This window comes from Acanthaster planci, linkage group LG03, assembly GCF_054643075.1.
Source record: "Acanthaster planci isolate LZ-2023a linkage group LG03, COTS_SCS, whole genome shotgun sequence".
Classification (NCBI taxonomy): domain Eukaryota; kingdom Metazoa; phylum Echinodermata; class Asteroidea; order Valvatida; family Acanthasteridae; genus Acanthaster; species Acanthaster planci.
The window spans coordinates 5,924,863-5,949,027 of NC_141779.1; the positions used below are offsets into that span (position 1 = coordinate 5,924,863).

Consider the following 24,165-nt stretch of genomic DNA (forward strand, 5'->3'; position numbering starts at 1 on the left):
GCTGAAACTATTTTCTTGTAACTGTGTCCCGTATGACATGAGACTAATTCATTATTGAGAACATAGGTCACATATACATCTAAACTACATGTACATCAAATGCCATTCAGATATTTCAACAATGCAGAGCTATCGCAACCCACAAAGGTTAAACACACAAAGCATCACTGACTAGTGAAAAAAAGAAACAAACACAAGGAAAACCTTGGCTGCCATGTAAGAATTCTCGCAGGTTGGGGGATGCTGGTTTTTGTGATGAGAGCTATACATTTGTTTATTGTTACCTGACTTAAATCTAACTGGTGCCAAATTAGAGTTGTTTTCCTATAGGTAATGATGAGTGATCAAGACAAACCCGTGATTGAGCAATTATTAAATGCCAATAAAATGCTGTGACCTTCTTAGACTTTAAGTAACTCGTGAGAGTGTGAATATTGCAAATGCAAAACTCTTGAAAAATGCAAATACATGTACGTCAAACTCTAAAACTTTGGAATTTGCCGGTAAAAGAAAAAACAGAAATCTGGAAAAACTTCAAGAAATCACATCCCTGGTGTTTTCCTGTTGATAATGGAGGGCAAAATCGATCCTTATGATTGATTTGTCAATTGGGCCGAGAGGGAGGCATGATTTATGCATGTAAACTGTGACTTACGACACGATGTCTACAAAGGCTGATCCAAGGCCTTTCAGTTTGTAATCAACGCCATGTTTCTTACAGAGTGCTTGTGCCAGTGGAGCGATACGGTGAAGGTTGTGACGTGGCATGGTGGGAAAAAGGCTGGTAGAATACAAAAACAAAGGTTTTAAGATTAGATGAGATACAAAAACTATACGCTGCCTTTCAGCAAATCTACAGTCAATTTGCTGCCACCTATTTAGTCCAACAGTTTACAGATATGCAATGAACATTATAAACATCTTGTTAAAATGCGGCTTGCTGAATTGAGCATGACTGGGTTAGTCTTTTCTCCCGTGAAAATAGAATTTATTTCATAAACTTGACAACATGTACATCATTCCACTGATTCATCCATGTTCTTTTAATTTCATATCATTTACTTAACATTTGTGCCAAGCATGACACATTTTCTTGTCGTTATTTTGAAAATAACTTTGCACTGGACTACTTGTGCAGAATTGATCAAAACCATCATCCACTGCCAGTGTTTAATGTCATGTACTTACTGGTGTTCAATCTGGAAATTGAGGTGTCCCGTGAACCAGTCATTGAACCAGGACTTGTGGATGTTACATGTGGCACCCAGCTGTGATAGAAATGACAGATAATATGAAACAATAATGTAATGAAATATGCCTTCATTCAACATGGACTGGTCCTATAGCCATGTTATCAGACCTGAAGCATTTCAATAGCGTACTACTGTGCAGCTGTTCCCACTGCTTACTACATGCAACCTAAGATCTGGAAACCTGTTGAGAGTTTAAATGACAATAACTCCGTTTGGTATTCCATGGAAGAATACTGAACATTTTTTGCTCCACTCCTCCTAAGCATGCTCCACCTTGGTCTAGCGTTGCAGCACTTCTCATTCCAACCCTGCTCCACCTCGGTCTAGTGTTGCTGCACTCCTCATTCCAACCCTGCTCCACCTCGGTCTAGTGTTGCTGCACTTCTCATTCTAACCCTGCTCCACCTCGGTCTAGTGTTGTTGCACTTCTCATTCCAACCCTGCTCCACCTCGGTCTAGTGTTGTTGCACTTCTCATTCCAACCCTGCTCCACCTCGGTCTAGTGTTGCTGCACTCCTCATTCTAACCCTGCTCCACCTCGGTCTAGTGTTGCTGCACTCCTCATTCTAACCCTGCTCCACCTCGGTCTAGTGTTGCTGCACTCCTCATTCTAACCCTGCTCCACCTCGGTCTAGTGTTGCTGCACTCCTCATTCTAACCCTGCTCCACCTCGGTCTAGTGTTGCTGCACTCCTCATTCTAACCCTGCTCCACCTCGGTCTAGTGTTGCTGCACTCCTCATTCTAACCCTGCTCCACCTCGGTCTAGTGTTGCTGCACTCCTCATTCTAACCCTGCTCCACCTCGGTCTAGTGTTGCTGCACTCCTCATTCTAACCCTGCTCCACCTCGGTCTAGTGTTGCTGCACTCCTCATTCTAACCCTGCTCCACCTCGGTCTAGTGTTGCTGCATTCCTCATTCCAACCCTGCTCCACCTCGGTCTAGTGTTGCTGCACTCCTCATTCTAACCCTGCTCCACCTCGGTCTAGTGTTGCTGCACTCCTCATTCTAACCCTGCTCCACCTCGGTCTAGTGTTGCTGCACTCCTCATTCTAACCCTGCTCCACCTCGGTCTAGTGTTGCTGCACTCCTCATTCTAACCCTGCTCCACCTCGGTCTAGTGTTGCTGCACTCCTCATTCCAACCCTGCTCCACCTCGGTCTAGTGTTGCTGCACTCCTCATTCTAACCCTGCTCCACCTCGGTCTAGTGTTGCTGCACTCCTCATGCTAACCCTGCTCCACCTCGGTCTAGTGTTGCTGCACTCCTCATTCTAACCCTGCTCCACCTCGGTCTAGTGTTGCTGCACTCCTCATTCTAACCCTGCTCCACCTCGGTCTTGTGTTGCTGCACTCCTCATTCTAACCCTGCTCCACCTCGGTCTAGTGTTGCTGCACTCCTCATTCTAACCCTGCTCCACCTCGGTCTAGTGTTGCTGCACTCCTCATTCTAACCCTGCTCCACCTCGGTCTAGTGTTGCTGCACTCCTCATTCCAACCCTGCTCCACTTCGGTCTAGTGTTGCTGCACTCCTCATTCTAACCCTGCTCCACCTCGGTCTAGTGTTGCTGCACTCCTCATTCTAACCCTGCTCCACTTCGGTCTAGTGTTGCTGCACTCCTCATTCCAACCCTGCTCCACCTCGGTCTAGTGTTGTTGCACTCCTCATTCTAACCCTGCTCCACCTCGGTCTAGTGTTGCTGCACTCCTCATTCCAACCCTGCTCCACCTCGGTCTAGTGTTGCTGCACTCCTCATTCTAACCCTGCTCCACTTCGGTCTAGTGTTGTTGCACTCCTCATTCTAACCCTGCTCCACCTCGGTCTAGTGTTGCTGCACTCCTCATTCCAACCCTGCTCCACTTCGGTCTAGTGTTGCTGCACTCCTCATTCTAACCCTGCTCCACTTCGGTCTAGTGTTGCTGCACTCCTCATTCTAACCCTGCTCCACCTCGGTCTAGTGTTGTTGCACTTCTCATTCTAGTTCATTATGCACCAATGACTTTTGAGAATGTTTGCATCTCAAAGTTGCCAAATGTTGTAAGTGCCTCATTTTTGTACTGCAGAAGAGATGCTTGAACACTAGCATGCAAATCTGTAAACTTGGTGTGAACAAAAGCCGGTGACCAACACAAAACCTATGCATTAATGAACCCACATGGTGAGGCTGGGCCTCAATGTGTGTCTCAAATGCCACCAGTTTGACAACCAACATGTTGTGCCTATGACCTTTTGATGGGGTGAACACATTTCAAATCCTGATACACACCACTGTACACTGTGAATTCCACATGTACATGTACATGTACTGGTATGCACATGTACATTTGAAAGAGCAAGGCCAATAAGACACAGGAGGTACAAAGCTGCTTGCAAACAATGTGATTTCATGGAGAATCTTAGACATCACTGCCTGTCTGCATGTATACAGGTCTCTAAGTACTTTTATGCTAGAAACACGTAAACAAGATCTGGCCATCTTGTACATAGCCGAGCCTGACAAGTTAAACCGCCATATGTATCCTACTTCACCGCTATACATGCTAATCCCCCTGTTGTTTTACACACAAAAGTCAGGGAGGCTGTGGAAGCAAAGACCACATGTTGAACTTGAATGTTGTGCAGAGCCTATTGTGGTAGTAAAAATCATCCTGTGGTTATGCCCCGAAATATGAAGGTTGTAGTGAGAAATAATACACAAATACACTTCAAATGACTCTGAGGCAATATCCGTCATGTTTGGCTGTACATCAAGAGTTAGCTACTAAATCCCTGTTATGAAAATCAACCTTATCCACCACAGTAACACAACCTACAAGTGGCTCGTCACTGAACCTACCTGCAGTTCCAGCCATGGCTTCTCCTGATCTTCCTCTATAGTCATGGGTATGTGGTTAGATTGGGCTACCCAGGTAAACCATATGCTCTCCAACACTCTGCAACAACAGCAAAAAAAAATCCAAGATGGGTACAAATCTGTTAGTGCTTCATTAATTGAAACCAAGGTGATCTTTACTCACAAGTTGCTTTCAGTCTGCTCAAGTTTAATTTCAGTTTTCTTTTATAACAAAACTTCAACCTATTCCAGACTGGAGTGCTCAACATTTGTGCTTGGCAACAAATTGATGATTGGTTAAGCACAATTTAATTTAATGGTACAATTGATTTAATGGTAGGATGGGTCTGACAGGGGAAAGATATTAAACGCCATGCAAACACTGAGTGAATAAACCCATGTGGCAATTACATGTATGTCAATTGCTGTGGTCTCTCAAGTTGGCAAGCAACCTATTGAACATAGAGACAAATCACAGCAACAAGTTTAAACTTACAGCCTACACAGACAGAAACACCTCACAATATACTCTGTGGTTTTTATCAACAAACTAAAGCAGGAACAGCGGGGGAGACCATGCATAGAATTTGATGCACAGTCTTAGTACAAAGACCTTGGTGAATGCATTGCTAGTGACATTGAGAGTATAGGAGGCTCCTTAGGGGAAAAATGATGAGGAAGTGACAGTTAAATTGGATTTGAGATATTTCAAACATTTAAAAAACTTCCAGAGTTGGACAGCTTGAAACAAAGCAACCACTTGCGGACAGCTGGTTCTGGCTGCTATTGCGACTCTATAATGCTCCTTTGACTGGCTTCCTCCATACACCACAAAAGCCCCACCCCATTACCTCATAGTTTCAAACAGCAGCAGAGTCTTCCAGACACCAAGCAAGGGCACATAGAACAGAGCAAACCGGACGTAGTACGTGACCATAAGAAATAGATCCTGCAAGAAAAAAAGCCCCCAGAGAAACCACTCAGCTCCAGGATGGAATGGCAGAATTTCAGACATGCTGATTACATGTATTTCTGTAAAACTGTACTGCTTTATACAAGTTACATTAAGAGTACATTGGAAATGTAACACATTCCAGAGAAAACTGTGGAATATCAACAGATGATTATCTTTCACCAAATGACATTACTCTTATCATGACTGTGTAGTCTTTGGTATTTGTTTCATAAAAAACCTGACTAAATCCCATCATGTCAACAGTTTTGTGTGATCCAGATCAGTACACACTGATAAATGTTTCTGATTGCAATGGTAAGAACAGTTCCATACATATTCATTATTAGTTTTATACAACACCTGAATGAATCAAGTGAAAACCTTGTACATATAATCTTGTCCAAATGAAAAACACAACACAAAGTTTACACGTTCCGCACTAGTTCACGCTGTAACAGATGATCCTGTGAATCTTACAATCTGCTCTAATCATTTCTTGTGACTCTTGAACCATAACCATTACTTATGGGTTCCAAAATTTCCTCATCTGACAAGACAAAATGCTAGGTGTTTTGCATACAATAGTATTGCCCCCAATTTTTGTGTATGTGTGAAGAGCCATCAATGCACCTACCGTGTGCAGTCGTGTGAAAACTCGCAATTGTGCTCACCATGCATGCAAGCTGTATACCAGTATATTATTGGTGTAACCATTGGTTCACTGATTACACCAAATACATGTAATTCATGGCACATGATTACCATCCAACCAATCAGATGACCGACATTTCTTTAGGTAAGGTATGAAGTGTTGTATTGAGCATAGTGTACTGTGCTCCATGAATTGTGTGCAGTGGTCATTTGACGCAGACTTTTGCCACACACACAAATTTTGTAATGTGGATATATCATACAATGGCGTTGAATTGTAAAGGCACGTACATACTTTTTCAGGCGCATTGTGTACATGATGCCTTCATGCGTTCCACTTTCACGGACACAAAAATTGACTACATTAACATTCAGCCATCAAAATCGACCCCAGGAGGGATCTTGATGGATATAAAACTCATGGTGAAAGTAATGACGCGCATATGGAAAGGTGCCTTAAATCTTTTGCTGTATTGTGAAAAAGAAAATGCAGCAATGGCTGTTTTGGTACTGCATTAGAGGTGACATTGTCTACAGAGGGAATAAGGAAGTCTGGGATATGGAGCTACTGCAATGATGTTGCATAAGGCTAGCATCATAACTGAGTAGCTGAACTATCATGCTAGGAACCTGATTTAGATTATGGAGCCGATCAAGTGGAATCCATAAATAAATTTACGTTTTACACTGTAAGTTGACGATGAACAGGAAAGTGTTGGTCACTTGTGGAGAATTTTCAAAATGAAAACCAGACAACACAGAAAAGTCAAAATGGATTTATGTTCATGACACATGCCAAAATTTACCCTGTACGGTCACATATATGTTAGACTCACTCCACACACTCGCTATTTCTATCTTGCTGTTGTATTGATTTAACAATGTAGGCGGTGGCATTATTCAGAACTTAATAAACCATCTGTAAACATGATTTTGAGATTTCAATAATGGTTTGCCTGAATGGATTCACAGTTATTCATTTGTTTTTCAATCAGGTACGAGGTTCCTGCAATATATGTAAATACACACAAACCAGTGTTACACCGCGGACATGAACTTCAGTAGTCTATCAGCTACGCCGCACAGACTTACCACCCACTCCTTGCGGGTAAAACAGTAGTAAAATGTCATGAACTGGAAGTAGACTGGAAACAGAAGAGGTGGGCCAACTGCAACAAAGAAAAATTATAAGATGAACACGTACCTGCTCTGTGACATTCTTAAGCAAGGCCTCGCTCACTCAGGGTGCAGCCGGTGCAATATATTAATAGAATAAGATCTTAACTGCACTGTTTATGAAAGTTTGTATTAAATGTAGGACTCGTAACAAGAGCAATGGATTCTGCTTAAGATGTTTTCTGATTGGGAGGAAATGATTAAAGAAATGTAATCAAGAGAGCACAATAGATTCCCATGACAGCGCTCCCTGATATATCTGTAAGGCTCTTCTAAATAGAAAGCTCTTTTTGTCCCCATCCCGGGCACTTCTCCCATTTATTGCATACATTTAACTTTAGTAACCAGTTTTTTACAGACCTTTTTGGATACAATGCAATTTCAGTCCCAGATATAATAAAAACATGTGACATGGCTTCTGTAACAATGCTCCAAAGTTTTGATATGGCATAAAGAGCAATGGTAAATCAGCATAGATGAAGTGCCCTCATGAACAGGCTACTGCTACCAAAGCCTTGATGAGACACTCCAACAGAAAACTGCATGTCACTTGTTCATTAAAAATACATGTATCAAGACTTCAAAAGGTAGACAAGAAAGCAGAAAATACGTATACATAAAGAAGACTCTAACGTACAGAAATATTTCTTAAATTTTTGATTAGTTCATGGTGTTTGGGCTGTTTAAGTGTGAAATGTACACATATATTGTTGCCCGGGGGGGGGGAGGCTGGCTTCCAGCCCTTCCATATTGCTTTTATTAGCAGTAGGAACCAGTACCGGGGGTACCTTATGCATATGCATTGCCTCACCTCAACTTCTACCACACTGCATACACACCATCATTTACATGTATGTAAAAAATTACAGTAAAATAAAAAATTCATACCATTTGAGATGAGATATTTGTGTGTTATTCTGTAGATCACTTAATGTGTATAGCCTTTAAACATCAGATTACATGTAAATGTATGTTGAATGTTGCATGTGCACAGTGTGAAGCATGCATAATGTGATGGCACTGGTTAGAATGTTGTACATGTACAACATGCCTCGACATTAACGGTTGTCCGATTGCCCGGGACAAGTAATTTCTTCTTTAGGGCAAGTAAAAATGAGGGACGAATCGCGTGATGGACAGGTACTTTTTTCTTGAAAAAAAAAAGCCTGTTTTTCGTGGCCAAAAGAAAGCTTGTAAGGCCACAAAAGCTTATAAAAAGTAGTAAAAAGTAAACAGCTATGTGTTGTACAATGAGTTTTTGCATCGTTACGTACATGTACAAACTCGCGTGTATTAAGTACATGTACATTGTACATATAGCAAGGGAAAACTGTAAAATGCCCTCGTGTCTGGGTACCATACCCCACTGGTTATTAACGCACCCACGGTGCAGCAGAGCTTTGACAGCCGGAAGCTCGAAGACTGATTTACATGTGGCCATGACTTCAACGTGAGTGAATTTTACAGGGTACTTGTGTGTGTGCTAATTGCACATATGACACCAGGCAAAATCATTGAGTGGTTAAGAAATCACCATTGCCCGAACTTGTATGAATGATGCATCAGAGTCCTGCGCACGTTGGGGCAATATATACTCTTGTCATTTTGTGGCATAGCAATTTCATCATGGTGATTGGTTGAAGGAAGGATCTTACTGTCCCAGGAAGCAATGAGCAACTAAACCGGGGTTTGGGCAAGTAAAATCTTACCTCAGGCAAGAAGATTTGCAATGCTACATGTACATGTACTTGCCCAATGGACAAGTAGTTACAAAAATTAATGGTGAGGCCTGATGTACAACATTCAAATAATTTCAGTCTCCCATAAAGTGCTACAATAGGAATCCACTGCATTCATCCTATTGTCTCTTGCATAAAAAAGAAAAAGGCATACAATAAATACGCATACAAATATGAAAATTCCTAGCTGTACAAGGCTCATCCAACATTTTTCTACACATACAGGTACCGTACATGTAGCAATACTGGGCATTTTGTGGGAAGTTTAAAAAAGCAAAATAACAAGTTTAGGGAAAACACAGTGAGCCAAACAGATTAACAATTTCCTCTGCTTGAAATTTCAGCGGCAAATGGATTCCAGACAAAATGCAACAACTACAAAGTTTCAGGGGTTGTAACAGGAGTGACTTACTGATAAAGAAGTACTTATGCTGATGGTTGTAAGGCATGGTAGCCTTTCCCTTTGCAGCATCTTTCTTGGCAACTTTCTTGGGCATGTTTTCACCAACCACAAAGAGGGCTTCCAGTCTTACATCAGGATCCTTATTCATCTGGAGATAGGCATTACGGGTTGAGGACATGATCGGTAGCAGGTTACAAAACGATTGTCTTTTTGTGGTTGTGGAGTCCAATAAGAGGTGACTCTCTCATTAACTGAAATTTACAAGTACCGGTGCATTCCTCACAAAGTGGTTATTTTGAGCAGACAAACTGAAATCTCCCCAGATTCTTGAACATTCACTATTCCCATTGGCATCTTTTTGCCATATTTAACATAAATATGATATTCATTCAATACAAAGTACTGCCATATTTTTAGCGGATGACAAACAGAAGATTTGTTTGTTTGAACTGTTTTAGGTCTTATATTTTGTTGGACTGGCTTCAGCAGGCTACACCCTTGGCTACACATGTACATGTAATTTAACCTCACTATATTCTATGGAGGCATCTGCATGAAACATGAAAAGGGTAGGCTTTGAGGTTAAAAGGATTTCAGTGGTTGGCAGCAAAAAGTAGATAAAAGATTTGTTTGACAAGTCACTTTAATAGGCCTATATACAAGCCACTCACCACATTTGGTTTTGCATGGTGCTGGTAGTGCATGTGATTCCACCAGTTTTTTGAGGCACCCTATGAATGAGAAAGATATATACATCATTAATGAAATGAATAATTGCTGTTACAGGAGGAACATACATGTAGGGGCGTACTGAAGGCTTTTTCTTGGGGGTCGGGGCTGTTGAAAACACATTTCCTGATTGACCATGGGTGAATTTAGCAATCTTGTTGACAATGGCGGTGATAGGGATGGGTGGGTTCTGGTGTATTTGACACCAAATACTGGTACTGCTATTTGATAATTGGTCCTTTTCCTCACTAAACACACAGATCTACATTTAAGAGTATTCTACATGTACTCTGAGGATTGGTCTAACAAAACCAAGTCACAGTGTGGATATTGGTTTGAGGGTGGGGATCAGATTGTGGTCTAACATCAGTTACTGATCATAAAGACCAGTGCAGACACAGCTTGACAGTGCAGGTCCATCACAATTTGTACTGGTCCATGCTAATCCTGTTCACAGTTTTGGGCATCAAGTTTAAAAAGTGTTATAGTAAAAGATGACAAATTTGATGTCGATTTCCACGTTCAACTGAGAAACAGAAAACCTACGTGTATACCAGTATAAAAAAATAAGTGTTATCTTGGACTCTTGATACATGTACATTCACTGCCTCTACCTTGCAAGGTTTGTCAGTACAAGTTCCAAACACCCTTTTTATAGGCAAGGAAATTTGTAAGTACTCTCAAAATGATAATCTGAATAGAGATAAAGCTTCACAATCGTACCGATAATTAATGGTAGTAAGACCAGGTGACAAAAGCATACCCTCATGAATGAACATTGCATGAAGATATCACACACTAGTCCTTCCTCCCAATCTACATGTATATCAAATTGGGGGATCACAAATCAAATGCATTGGTGCTTCTGCAACCTTTACCATACAGTTGATGCTAGTTAACTCTACAGGAGCAGTGACCTGGCACACAATACGATAAGCTGTTGGAGTGCTGCAACTTTCGTCAAACGTTTGTTTCTTCATATGAAAGTTCCATAGTAACATAATGTCTGTTGAGCTTGAGGCCACACAGAGACTTTCCTACAAACGGTTTTAAATGCAAAGACATCGCTTTTGAGGAAGACATACGTGACCAACACAAATGGAAACAGTGACACGTCAAGTCCGTGCCTGTTGTACGGCTTTCTAGGCAGCAATGGACCACGATACTCATTGCTTTGATTAAATTAAAGATGTTCATTGCTTTGATTAAATTTAAGACCTTTGGGAGAAGAAAATATTAAAACAATACAGGAGAGAGATATTTACAAAATAATTACTGACTCTGTGAAGTGCGACATGATGTTGTAACACTATAAGGGATGCATAACACCTTTGGATTGGCATCATCAGGTGCTATGACTCCCTTGAGTGTTACTACATTACATATCTCACATCACAGCGGTCCATCATTGTTGAATGCAGCACTGCACCACAACACTGACACACTGATCAACCCATCTACTCATGGTGAAGAGTTTGTCAGTGCTCTGTCAGAAAACCTTTTGAATGGAGTTATTGTAGGATGATGCAAGGGGATAATTGTACAGGATCATTTTCTGGAGTGATACATGTACATGTGTACCGCTAGTGTTTATTCTTCTCTACTCATCAGCCAGATTGAACTGTGGACTAGACCTCTGGTCTACAAGTAGCTGTCTAGACTGCCACTCCTGTGGGTTCAAAAGTTTAAGGCCACATGGGCTTTAAGTTGAAATTAATTACATGCTGTCAGTTATACAATAATTTGTTTTGAATGCCATGTCCATAACCATTGTCACCAATGGAACAGTGTGAGACACGACTGACATGTACTTCCCCGCTTACGAGACAATAAGCAGTTTTCGCACTATGCACTTACCCGGGTAATCTCAGGGGTTCATGAAAAATTTAACCCCCAAATTTAACAGGGTTGAAATATCTCAATGTTAATTACCTAAAATGCCACTAGGTGGGTTAACCCACCAATCTCAGGGTCACCTGTGCATAGCCCTGTGACAATTCCCCCAGTTACCTTCGGTAATGTGAATGCTCCAATCCTGAGCTGTTTATCAAGTTTGAACAGCGCTGCCATCCCAGCCTTGCACATGCTGCAGATGTCTGCGGCAGTTGGTGTCTTGTTATAATAGTACATGTAGGTTTATTTATAACATGTATAATTTTAATGGAAGACACCAGTGTATCCCAGCCAGTAATTTTATTTTGCACATGCTAAATGTAAGTCCACATTTGCAAATTGCCATCTGCTTGGAATTTATGGTTAACACACTGGACAAAGCTGACAACCCTGGGAATTTTTCCTGGGCTTAAGTTGGCCAGTAAATAACATCATGACTCAGTTACAGTAATTGAGAGGAAAAGTTCCTGGTATGTCCACACTGAACTTAAAATGAGGAAACTGTACCCATCGTCTTGGCAAGTTGGACCAAAAAGAGTTTTTTACTTATATTTTTAGGGTGAATTCTGTAGTGCGAAACCAATTTTCTGGGTTAGGTCTACCTAGGTATTAACAACCACCCAGGTAATCAATAACCTAAGTAAGTACAGACTAGTCTACTAAGGGTTATAGATGTTCAAATTACATATACACACAAGATAAGTACCGACTTACTGCTCACTACTTTCCAATTCCACTTTTGCTTTGTACTGAGGGTTCTCGAAAGGAAATCTTTCCAAATCACAGCTCTAAGTATTTAATTTTGATGTACATGTAATTCTGAGCAGGGGTATCTCCAAAACAGAGCAAAATGAAAACTGCGTATGGGATTTTTGAGAAATACACGTGACAGCTTTTTGGTAATGCTGCACATCATGAATCTTCCATTAAAAGTCTTGAACGTCACCAAAAATCTGTCAAATGTGACGCTCACAACGAGCATGTTGTACTCATCATTTCTATTTTAATATTATATACTTTTGATGCAACCAAGCTTACAGATTATTTTCAATGGTTGATAGGTACATGTATGAGACCTGTGGGAGTAAAGTCGGAGTGATTTAAACGGTAAAGGAATGAAGAGAGCTAAATCTTTCTAATCACTTTCCATCAATTTTGTACTAATTTCTTCATGGCTCATTTTTTGTTGAAGATCTTTCTGGGGGCTTTAAATAAAATCTGTTGAAAAACATGCTGAATTTTCTTTTTTGTTGAGAAACGTTTTGGAATCAAATTATCTGGTACAAACATTTTTACTTAAAACTTTAAATGAGCTCAACTTCCTTAGATTTGCACTGGTAGCCAACCAAATATCCAACAAATGTACAAAGGCAGGGTCTGCCAAATTATCACCAAAATGACAAGTTGCATTTTGGTGCATCTTTGGAAGAATATACCACAATTAACACACCCATGCTTTTCATTTGAAGATTTTCAACTCACTAATACATATAAACATGTAAAAGGCTTCTTAATACTGATTGATTTTTTAAATTATTTGCCAGACTTACTATAAGCACCACCGAACAAAAAAAAATCAATGCATTTTGGAACAGCTAAAGTCACTCTATAATCTTACATAATACACCATGTAGAGATAAACACCTAAGGGTTGGGCACATGTCTGTGTATTGATCATATCACCTCTATTCATGTACATTGTAGCATGTCTAATGCTTTATTATGCAAAGTACCCACTGCAGTCTTGGGTCTCAGCCTGAGCTCCTGTGCACCATTCCGTCTTGTTTTTATTAAAATCTTCTTGTTCCAAAGAAATCCAGAATGTAACTTTGTAAATTCATGTACACTGTAGCATGTCTAATGCTTTATTATGCAAAGTACCCACTGCAGTCTTGGGTCTCAGCCTGAGCTCCTGTGCACCATTCCGTCTTGTTTTTATTAAAATCTTCTTGTTCCAAAGAAATCCAGAATGTAACTTTGTAAATTCATGTACACTGTAGCATGTCTAATGCTTTATTATGCAAAGCACCCACTGCAGTCTTGGGTCTCAGCCTGAGCTCCTGCGCACCATTCCGTCTTGTTTTTATTAAAATCTTCTTGTTCCAAAGAAATCCAGAATGTAACTTTTTAAATTCATGTAAGACTTGGCTAATATTACTTTGTTATGTTACTAAGTTACTATGTGTGTTGTGTTCGATTATACATTAAAAATCTATCATGAACACATTATAAATAATCATATGTTTGCACATCCTGGCAAACATTCAAAGTTCAATGACAGACAATAAGATAGAATTCCTGACAATTATCAAAAGCGAGACAGAGCAGAGGTGCACTGACTCTGTTTGATAATGAAGGGGTGTAGGATGGGTCCCAGACAGTAACAGAAAGAGGTACTCTAGTGGCCAAGTGTATACAAACATGCCAACTTTGTGAATATTCACAGAATGCTTTTATTCTGCTGGAGGTGAGTGTTGTCATGTCAGCTCACTGTTGACAATGACAACAATCAACTCTAGAATTCTCCACGTGGGTAGGAAATAAACAGTTTTGTTTAGTTTATTATTTCCATAAAATGCCATAAGATGGTTTTTCCCCAAATCTTGAAACTATTTCGCTTGGAGATTGCCACTATTTGGCTCTTAACTACACTAGTTAGAGGATTCTTGAATAAAAGTCAGGGAAGTATTGAAAAGAAAAAATGTCTCCTCAGATACTGACAACCACAGGTCAACTGTCTATGATAATCCCAGAATTCTAGAAGTACGGTGTAAATATAACTTTTACCTTCAGAAGTCCCATAATTAATGCATGGGTGGCACGATTCCACTTCCCAGTCTTGAAGACAGACAGATGGCCCAGGTCATGCTGAAACCATCCCGCTTGAACCTGCAGCACAGAGAATACAAACAGATCCATCAGTGAACAATCATTCAACATCTTCATAACTATCCAGAACTTCTGTTACAACACTGAACACAAACAGCACCACCCTGAAAGAAAAACATGACAAAGGTTTGATATGCATGCAAGATAATGCAGTATCTATGTGTACACATGTAGCAGTACTTCAGCTAAAGAGCAAATGGGCTCTCCACCATTAGACATACCGTACATGTCCATCACTCAACATGTTTCAACTTAGCTACAGATCTCTCTCATAGGATACCATATTCATAGAAAAATTACAACTGTGTATTCAATGCTATCAGGTGCAAGTGTGTGCAGTGTGCAAATATTTTACGCACATGCTGATCCAAATATCGTCTAAATACGGCACAGCCGATCATGCAGATCATGAAAATTTGACATCCAATATACTGATGCACCTGGCAAAATTTGTAGGAAGTGATGTCATTTGAGAGAGACCTTTAATGGAATTGTCCAACTAATGTACCCATAAAAAAAATGAAAAAAATATTTTAATGAGGGATTAAATTTAGCAGAGCGGTCTGACTGGCAAGGTTTGCACAAAACATCAAGACAATACATGTAGTTCATGTAGGTTTCTTGTTAATGAATGAAATCATAATGCAGAATCTTTAACAAGGCACCCTCTTTAATTTTGCGTCAAGCACATACATGTACATGTATAAATGTCTTTATTTTATGATGTCTAGACAGTCATCCTTTATGCTGTTTAAATTTCCTTCCTTTGAGTAACTAGCCAAAGACACCCTTCATGCTTCAACAATGTCATCCCTTGGGTGACAAAGAAGAACTGATAGGATCTGACTGTCAACATCATCACTAGAACAAAGAGATACTCAAGAGATTCATCTTAGTAAATTTGATTTAGCTACAATGTATTTCCAGCTGTGATTCAAATAGTCTTCATGGGGAAAGTAAACATCTTATGACAAAAGAATTATAAGTAAGTAAATATTTTTCCTTAATTCCATAAGAACTTGAAACAATGTAGTGGACCATCACAATATTGACATTGAAAATACGGTACCAGTCAATTTAACACCAACAGCCATTACGATTATACATGTAGTTGCATAATGAACAATGCCCTTCAACATGGGGTGATTCATAATCCTCATGAGTAAACTAGCAACTGCCTTGAAGGCAACGTACAGACAAAAGACATATATCTAGCAGACATGGAAAATTCTTTTTGTTCTCTCTTTTTTCCCTCCTGGCATAATTGAAAGGTAACTAACATTTTGGGGTACAGTATTTTACATAATAAATGCAGCTAGACGTATCACACCTTACAGTTGGGAGGCATGGGCAATCATATAGGCTCACTGGAGGACACTGAATGTCAAGTCACTATGGTAGTTACTGTAGCTCAGCAGCTGCAAGACAGACCTACAGGGCATTCTAAGGCTGGATTACTGATGGGTGAAATCATGTGGGAATGCCCATTACACAGCTACCTGACTGAAGATTATTGAATTTTAAAGCATCTACAACGCAAACAAATTTGCAAAAGAATCTACCTCAAAATGCAGCATGACTTTATGCACCTAGTCAGCTGTCATTAGACCAAACTCCGCCAAGATGAAGTTCCACTTGAAACAAACATATTTTACGACAGTTCCGACCAAACAGTTTTGGTTCTACTGGGAAATAATTTTTTTGTAGATGAACAATGGTAGCATGAAATTTCAGTTAATACAAACACATTTACCGACCCAGGTGCATGTGCAAGCTTTGTCTGTAATTGATTTTAAATATAACAAGTTTGGGGGGAATCTTCGAAGACAGCTAAGCTATGTTTGCATAATTCATTTGTAAGCTCAGATTACATCTCTCAAAGCAAAATACTGACGTCAAGGCACAACATGTACTGTACATGTGCATGTACCTAGTGTAATAAAAGCTAGTCCATTCATGTACAAAAATACTCTTGTGAAACAAACTCCAACAGATCTTTGTATTTACTTGTCCCAAACCTTCAAATTAGAACTCACATCAGATAAAAATGAATTTTTGAAAGAAGCCCTAACATTATGAGCAACCCTGAGAGAATTCTTACATACATGTATGGTGTGTTGATTCTGGCAGTTCTTATATGACTGACTACCCAGTACCATGGTTTTTAATTTTGATTGTAGGCTAAGTGGAGCACGCACTGAGCCAAAAAAAGGGTTTCCTATTACATTAAAGGAAAACAAATTGGGATAGGAAGGTGGGAATCCTTCTGAATCATGTCGGATATGGGTGCTACTGTGACTACAAAACTTACATTCAAAAAACAGGGTACTTGTATAATGTTAATCTAAAGATGGCAAAATACTTTACAAGTCTATCTCGTGATACAAGCTGGTTGTGGTCAAAATAGAATTCCTGATCATTACTAAGGTGAAGAGGAAATCATCAGCTACATAAGTGAAATGAATGCACCATAAGGAAGGTCAGCCTACCTGTGCAGTTGAAGTCAGAAGTGCAGCTGCAATGAAGGTCCCCCAGCCAGCCCCAAAGTAACACATGTTAAAGTATGCAAAGAGGTCAAAGAAAATGACCTGTACTGTCATAAGGAAGAAGAAAAAGTAGTTGGCTTCAAACAGGCCCTGAAAAATAAAACAAACGAAAAAACACAAATCATGGGATAAGACTGTTTAACAACATGAAGAGAGTGATTGAGAGTGAAGTGGTGGCTCAAACTTTTGAGTTTCTTTGATAAGTTTTTTGATGAGATACAACTGGTAAGTGCAGAAAAGTCTTAGAATATGGAGTAAAATATGAAAATGTAAATGGCAGGATTTTTAAGCAACCATAAATTAACATTTTAATTGTACTCAGTAAGTTATCTAGTTAGGACTTCAGTAAGTGTATTGGGCACATTATGTCTTTAATTATATGAAACAATATCTGCATTGTTGAGAATTCAGGGAAAAAAAGTGATGGTATACATGAGGAGCTAAAATGAAATCAGCTGACCTGAGAAAAAAGTTCCATGCGTGGGATTATGAATTTTCCTTTGAGTTACAAATGAGCCTGCAATCACATATTACAGTCCTCTGAATTTTCCTTTGAGTTACAAATGAGCCTGCAATCACATATTACAGTCCTCTGAATTTTCCTTTGAGTTACAAATGAGCCTGCAATCACATATTACAGTCCTCTGAATTTTCCTTTGAGTTACAAATGAGCCTGCAATCACATATTACAGTCCTCTGAATTTTCCTTTGAGTTACAAATGAGCCTGCAATCACATATTACAGTCCTCTGAATTTTCCTTTGAGTTACAAATGAGCCTGCAATCACATATTACAGTCCTCTGAATTTTCCTTTGAGTTACAAATGAGCCTGCAATCACATATTACAGTCCTCTGAATTTTCCTTTGAGTTACAAATGAGCCTGCAATCACATATTACAGTCCTCTGAATTTTCCTTTGAGTTACAAATGAGCCTGCAATCACATATTACAGTCCTCTGAATTTTCTCTCCAACAGTGAGGACAAAGAACTGCTTCACAAATGTATTACCTCAACACAAATTAGATTAAGACCAGGTACATGTACATATCTTGAGACTTACAAGCTGAGCAAATTCATTTCTTTTGTGCTTCGTAGAGCTCCAAGAAATTAACAGCGGGTTGAAATTATTGTCTTTACCATTTTTGTAGCTGTGCTTCTCAAATTTTTGAAATCCTCTTCAATGTCCCTCCGTTCCTCTCTTTGCTGTGTCTTGCCCACAACCTTCAGTGCCTTTAGGTACTTCTGGACTTTTTCCTTGTTGGGATGGAAGGCAGTGAATGGTTCCTGGTGTGAACAAAGCACAGAACATGAGGCATGTAGGATGTTTTCCTGTGATGTTTCTGTTGGTACATGTAGTTTCATGGAAACTCCTGGGCCCAATTTCATGGTGCTACTAAGCACACGATTTTATAAACACAGAGTTTCTGTGTATTTCATGAAGACCACAAGCAGTAAGCACGGCAAAAGGTGTGCTTACCTTTTAAAAATTTGCTTAACATAGTGACAAAACAACTGAAATTTTTATGCACACATAACCATAAGCACAGCCACGCCCAGCACCGCCATGAGTTAATGCTTGCAGTGAGCGAAATTTTCTGTAAAAGCAGCATCATGACATTGGGCCTAGGATAAAATCCATCGATACTACACAGGACTACATGTAACTCTTCATTGGACACTGAGCAAAAGTGGCTGGGATGTACAGGTGCCTGTCTTCACCCTACAAAATCCTCTAAACCTCCTAATGGATTTTGAAGGGTCTGGGAGGGTTAGTAAAATAGAAATGGAGGGACTGAACATCAAAACGGACACTGACACACAGGTACATGTATGTACTTCACCAGACAAAAAGAAACAGATACATGTATTTGTTAAAATGCGGCTGCTGTCTTAGGCTGGACTGATGAAGAAGTTAGAGGGCGTGACTTTCAAAAGTCAGTCCCACCCCCGGGGCTGTGTCATAATTAAACCTGTTTCTCTTAAGTATTCCATGCCCACTAACACATAAACAATGGTAAGAATAATGAAATATACCCAATTTCTGAAACTGGGGTTTTGTATCCAGAAACTGACCATTTGCTTCCCAGTCCTGTATTCTAAACATCTACAAAGTCATGTTATTATCATTGCTCACCATTTTTCAAACAAATAAGTTCATCTTGTAGAAATCTCATACGTTAGTGGTACAGATAATGCATGAGAACAGTACATGAATGTATTTTGAATCAGATTAACGTTGATGAAAGCCTTCAGTTTGACAGAAATCTCTCTGACTTTGGGCTTTCAAACTGGTCATAAAACCTACATGAACCAGTATGTGCAATACGTGCTAAAAATGGTATCATTATAAGACAAGGGCTTAAAATAGCACCCTCCTTTTCCTAGAATGTGTGTATTTTCTCAGTAGCCTTAGCAACCACAGGGTTGTGGGTCACTACCATAATGAAGGTTGACTTTGGAGTTCATTATCACAATGTTCACATGTATCACAGATATCGTAAATCCACTGACAGAGTAATGTTGGATGACAGTTATTGGGTAATCTTCCTCATCACTCATCGTGGCACAGACTATCAGGCAACTTAGATTGGATAAACTTCTTTATGCATTTTGTCGGTAATGTTATTTTCTACAATGGCAACACCATTCAATCTCAATTCTTGATCCCACAGCAGCAGGGGATTACAGGCTTCCAACTGCCGAAGTTTAAATGGCAGCAAAAGTTCCATTTATTCATACACATTGACAAATTTGACATTGATTAATACAGTGCTAAATTCCGCTTTTTATTCTGTTCCCAACCACTCAGGATTATTGCTGAAGTTTACAAATCACCATTTGGCCAATGGCAATTATGCAGAGCTGACTTGTAACATAGATGAACCCACAAATAATCTTGGGTCAAGTCTTTGTATTCCAAGTATGCCAGCCTAAACTTATTGAACCATACCAGAAAAAAGGTTGCTCACCCACCTCCTCAAAAAAAGCCCCCAGATTTAAACATGTTACAAAGTACACAATCAATCATGATTTCATCATGCATTGTTGTTTGATGCAATACTGCAACTTGATGAAAGGTCAATGGGATTTGAGGTTGACAAACTTTTGTCCTAAATGTGGCTTACGTGACATTTCAGCTCCATTTGTTATGTTGACATAAACTTAACACACACACTCTTTGGACAGCTCCCTGAGTTACCCTAGCCCTGGCTATTAGACCTATAGTTATTCAACAAGCTTTCCAACTTGAAACATGTCATTTTCAAATTTTGTTTTCTGAAACAGTTTATTTTGTAAACCAACTCTCTACTTTAGATTTATTCACACAGTGTACTCCGTCCCATATAAGTCCCAATCTATCAACCAAGCACATTAACTGTTCTTTTGTGTCAAAACATTCTTGAAGTAATTATATTTTACATGTACCGGTATTTTATCCATTTGTTTTGACCCTTTTGTCCTCCCCTGGAGAGAGCAATTACACAAGCTCTGGCCTGAAATTACCTTGCAAAGCCACTTTTTATTTAGAAGACAGTTATTGGCAGCAAATGGCAGGCCAGGGTTCATTTTACATGTACATTATATACAGAGACCAAGTGGTAAAGTAGAGTCCTATAAGTCAAACATTGTGTACAGTGGATTCATTGCCGTTTTGAAACAACTTTTCTCCCAACAAAGCCCATATTGAAAAACTTCAAATAAGGTAGACGTTTTCAACTCTTTCAAATTCATATCTCATACTTTGCGAATGGAAGGGATTGGACAATGTTGTTTTGAAGCAGCTCTTGATATCGCTGGTTAGTGGCACCAATGCACATGTACATGTACTTGATGCAGGTTATGAAAAGCACTGCAGGAGTGACCATACCATACACATGTTCATGTATCAAATCTGCCCAAACTAGCCCTCACAATTCCTTTAGCATGGTCCGCATGTAGCATAGGTTCTTGCTTCTATGGAATTAGTAATATACAATGTGCGCCATTACACGGTGCAATGGCTGAACACAAAGGACTAGATACACAAGGTTAGTCTACTTATCCAAAGCCGAGGGAAAGTATGATAAAAATGTTTGACGTTGGAGTTTGTATGCCCTGACAGGTTTTGTGAAATAACCACATCCTACAGAGCTTGCAGCATTGTACACAAGGAATAGCAACTTCAGAGTGGCAGACCATGAAATTAACGCAGCATTAATTTGTGTACATGTTCAAAACAATTCTAATATGCAAGTGTGCCATGCTCACCAGCCATAAATTAAGTGTGTGTGCGGGGGTTTCCTGTACGGGGGGTTTCCTGTATGGGACTTCGCATTTATGGTCACCCTTGCCTTTGCTTTCAACAAGTTGTAGCTGCAACAATGACTGTGTAGGGGTTATTTGTCTCAGCACAACATACTGAAAAATAGACAGTTACATTCTTTTCTCGAACCTAATTGCCATAAGTACAACCACTCTCAACCTCAGAATGCATCTTTCAAGTCTATTCTGACAATGATGAAAAAAACAACTAGGCTGAGTTAACCATTGAGGCTTCTCATCCCGAGAAAGCCCACTTACAGGAAAATATGATTAATGAGTAGCAGTAGGTTCCACAGGACATGTGAACATGATCTAGCCATCTACTGTATACGTGTGCACAGTGATGGCTGCTCAGGTACACTGCCACATGCACTCTGAGTCATCTCCAAGACTCCAACAGACGTGAATATACATGTGTAATGGCATCTCAGTCATGTAGAAAAGTCTGTAGAGGTATACCGTACAGTATACTGAACGTGTTCTTGGCTACTCTACTTTGCCTTGTTGCTACCAATATTGCATGACCGCAGAGTTGCAAAATATAAGGTTGCGGTACAAAATGTTGCACAAGTATTGTTTGAATGACACTAACGGGTCAGTATTCACATTTGGCTGTATATCACAAGTTGGCCTCAGCATTACACCTTTCTGATATCAAAGTTTCCGTCAAAATAATACTGTCTGCAATTTTTTAAGGAAGTACGGCTTTTGTTAATCGGTCTAGGCTTAAGCTAAAATTGTAGAAAACTAAAAGACATATGTCAAATTTCAAACTATTGACAGATCAGCTGTGCAATATCTGTCAACACGAAAACACAGTAGTTATAAAAACAAACACAACAAATTACTTATTTGGCAATTTCTAGCATGTGTCAGGGCATGACAAGATCCTCTACACAAACAACCATACAGTAGTGAAAGATACCAAAAATGGCAAAATTGTTAACTTCAACAAAAAATACTGTCACTTACTGAAGCATCTTGGCCAGCATAGTGTGTCAAAAGCCTGGAGCCTCCTGGGTGCTTTCTAGACCACTCTGTCACATCATACACCAGACCATCAATCACCAGCCACTTGCTTGGGTCTTCCTTATCTCTGCCATTGTGTTTGTTCACTTCATCCCAAGATATGATTTTCAAGTTGGATGCCTGTGTCTCTTCTGCTTTGGTCCGTGTACGGTTGCTCCCTTTACCCATCTTACCTGCATCGGTGATGCAACGGGTCTGCCAGAGAAAAGAAAACATCACGAATTTGAATGGATAAGCTGAATAAATTTTGTGCTTTTTAAGTTGCACAATGTATATGTGGGCCTATTCGCTCTTTGCACGCTCCTAGCCTCGGACTGGCAACTTGTACAATCATGTCAGAATCAAGAACTAATGCAGACTGTGCAAAATTACTGAGCAGCAACATATGAAACACTGAACCAGCTATATTTATTGTGTACAGCTGCTAGATCGGGGCTCGGGGCGGCAGCGTGCAAAGAGCGAATACCATTCTATCTACATAGACAGCCCCAAATTAACTTATTTTGTTCACATTGCTTCTGAGACTGGCTGATGATTTCCTTACCCAGAAAAGACAAAGACGTAGGATGCTGTATTCCCAAAATGAGGCGTACAATATGAAATTCGTAGTTTATGTAAGGAAAATTTGGACGAAGGTCGAATCATGGGCGGTAATTTCAATACGTAACCCCAGCTCCGACTGCTACCGGTGCTAGCATGACAAGCGCTCAATTAACGACCGGCACCGTGCTCACACGACACCGTAGCATAAAGTGCAATGAACAAGTCTTAACCGTACCGGAACATGTGCAATTTTACCCATTATAAGGAAGTAGACAGATTTTATGATAATTTCTGGTAGTAAAACAAACAAACTTTATATGCAATATCTGATCATTTGCATGTAATATTATCTCCTATAAGTTCCTCGTTACCTGTATCTTGTGAGCAGACATGTATTGTCCTTCAATGCGTTGCGATTGCAGTCACCGGGATGTGTTATGTTGAATTCCTCAGGCTTCTCCTTCACGTGCATGCGTTTACCGCATGCCTCTCATATTGATGGCGCGCGAAAATGTACACATATAACACTGTAGCAACCAATCCATTTGCGGGACTCACCACGGCGTGCGAACGCGAGACAAATAATAACACTTATTTGGGTAATTCCACATACAAGACAAACACATCACAGCAGGCTGCCTAGGATACCATTTTTTTTTTGATTGGTCGTCGTCTGTGAGTTAAATGTATTCTATTGCTGGAAACTTGCGCTGTTGCTTAAGATGACATTGAAGAAAGAGCCTTAAAATGGCAAACATAGGGTATATATGAATCGGCGAGAGCCCACATTTGGGAGAACTTATTGGTCAAGAAAGTAAGAGAAACACGGTCAGTTATATCATTGAACACGGTGGGCATTAAAACTCACAGCGTATTGTGGCACCATAAACGTCTGTGCCGACCAGGAGGCTTCAAGTTATGGGGGCTGCTTTCTAGTTCTAGAAATACATGTATATGCACGTGAAGGCAAAATCTTCAGAAGTACGGACGAATTAAGCGTCGATATCCTTATTAATCTTCCATAATAGTCTTTTAACGAGTGAGGCTTGATTTGGAGACACTTTTAACAGTTTTGGAATGATGAGAAATGATGAAAAAAGAAACCCTTTTCTCGTGATATTTCCAAAAACAAATACAAAAGTGCCCTTCATTTTAATTTGGTCTCATTGGCCAATGGAGCGTGGATGTGCAGACTGGGGGAGCAGATGCCCCATGTACGTGTATTA

General features: G+C 39.9%; 1 protein-coding gene across 2 annotated transcripts in view; it reads right to left on the reverse strand.

The window, feature by feature from the left end:
* The window catches only part of LOC110985778 (acyl-CoA 6-desaturase-like), a 30,367-nt gene extending 6,909 nt beyond the window's left edge, over positions 1 to 23,458 (reverse strand). Inside the window, exons 1-12 of one of the 2 annotated variants that reach the window (XM_022247086.2) lie at positions 23,311 to 23,458; positions 22,340 to 22,591; positions 18,203 to 18,349; positions 17,008 to 17,154; positions 14,417 to 14,518; positions 9,679 to 9,738; positions 9,017 to 9,155; positions 6,782 to 6,858; positions 4,935 to 5,032; positions 4,087 to 4,183; positions 1,189 to 1,268; positions 656 to 781 (exon numbers count right to left, since the gene is read on the reverse strand). In XM_022247086.2, the coding sequence (XP_022102778.2) occupies positions 656 to 781; positions 1,189 to 1,268; positions 4,087 to 4,183; positions 4,935 to 5,032; positions 6,782 to 6,858; positions 9,017 to 9,155; positions 9,679 to 9,738; positions 14,417 to 14,518; positions 17,008 to 17,154; positions 18,203 to 18,349; positions 22,340 to 22,591; positions 23,311 to 23,331 (1,346 nt within the window). In that variant the 5' untranslated portion in view covers positions 23,332 to 23,458. Of the gene's footprint in view, positions 1 to 655; positions 782 to 1,188; positions 1,269 to 4,086; positions 4,184 to 4,934; positions 5,033 to 6,781; positions 6,859 to 9,016; positions 9,156 to 9,678; positions 9,739 to 14,416; positions 14,519 to 17,007; positions 17,155 to 18,202; positions 18,350 to 22,339; positions 22,592 to 22,940; positions 23,188 to 23,310 lie in introns of those variants that run through there. The other variant, XM_022247096.2, reaches the window with a different exon arrangement.
* Positions 23,459 to 24,165: the final 707 nt, after the last annotated feature.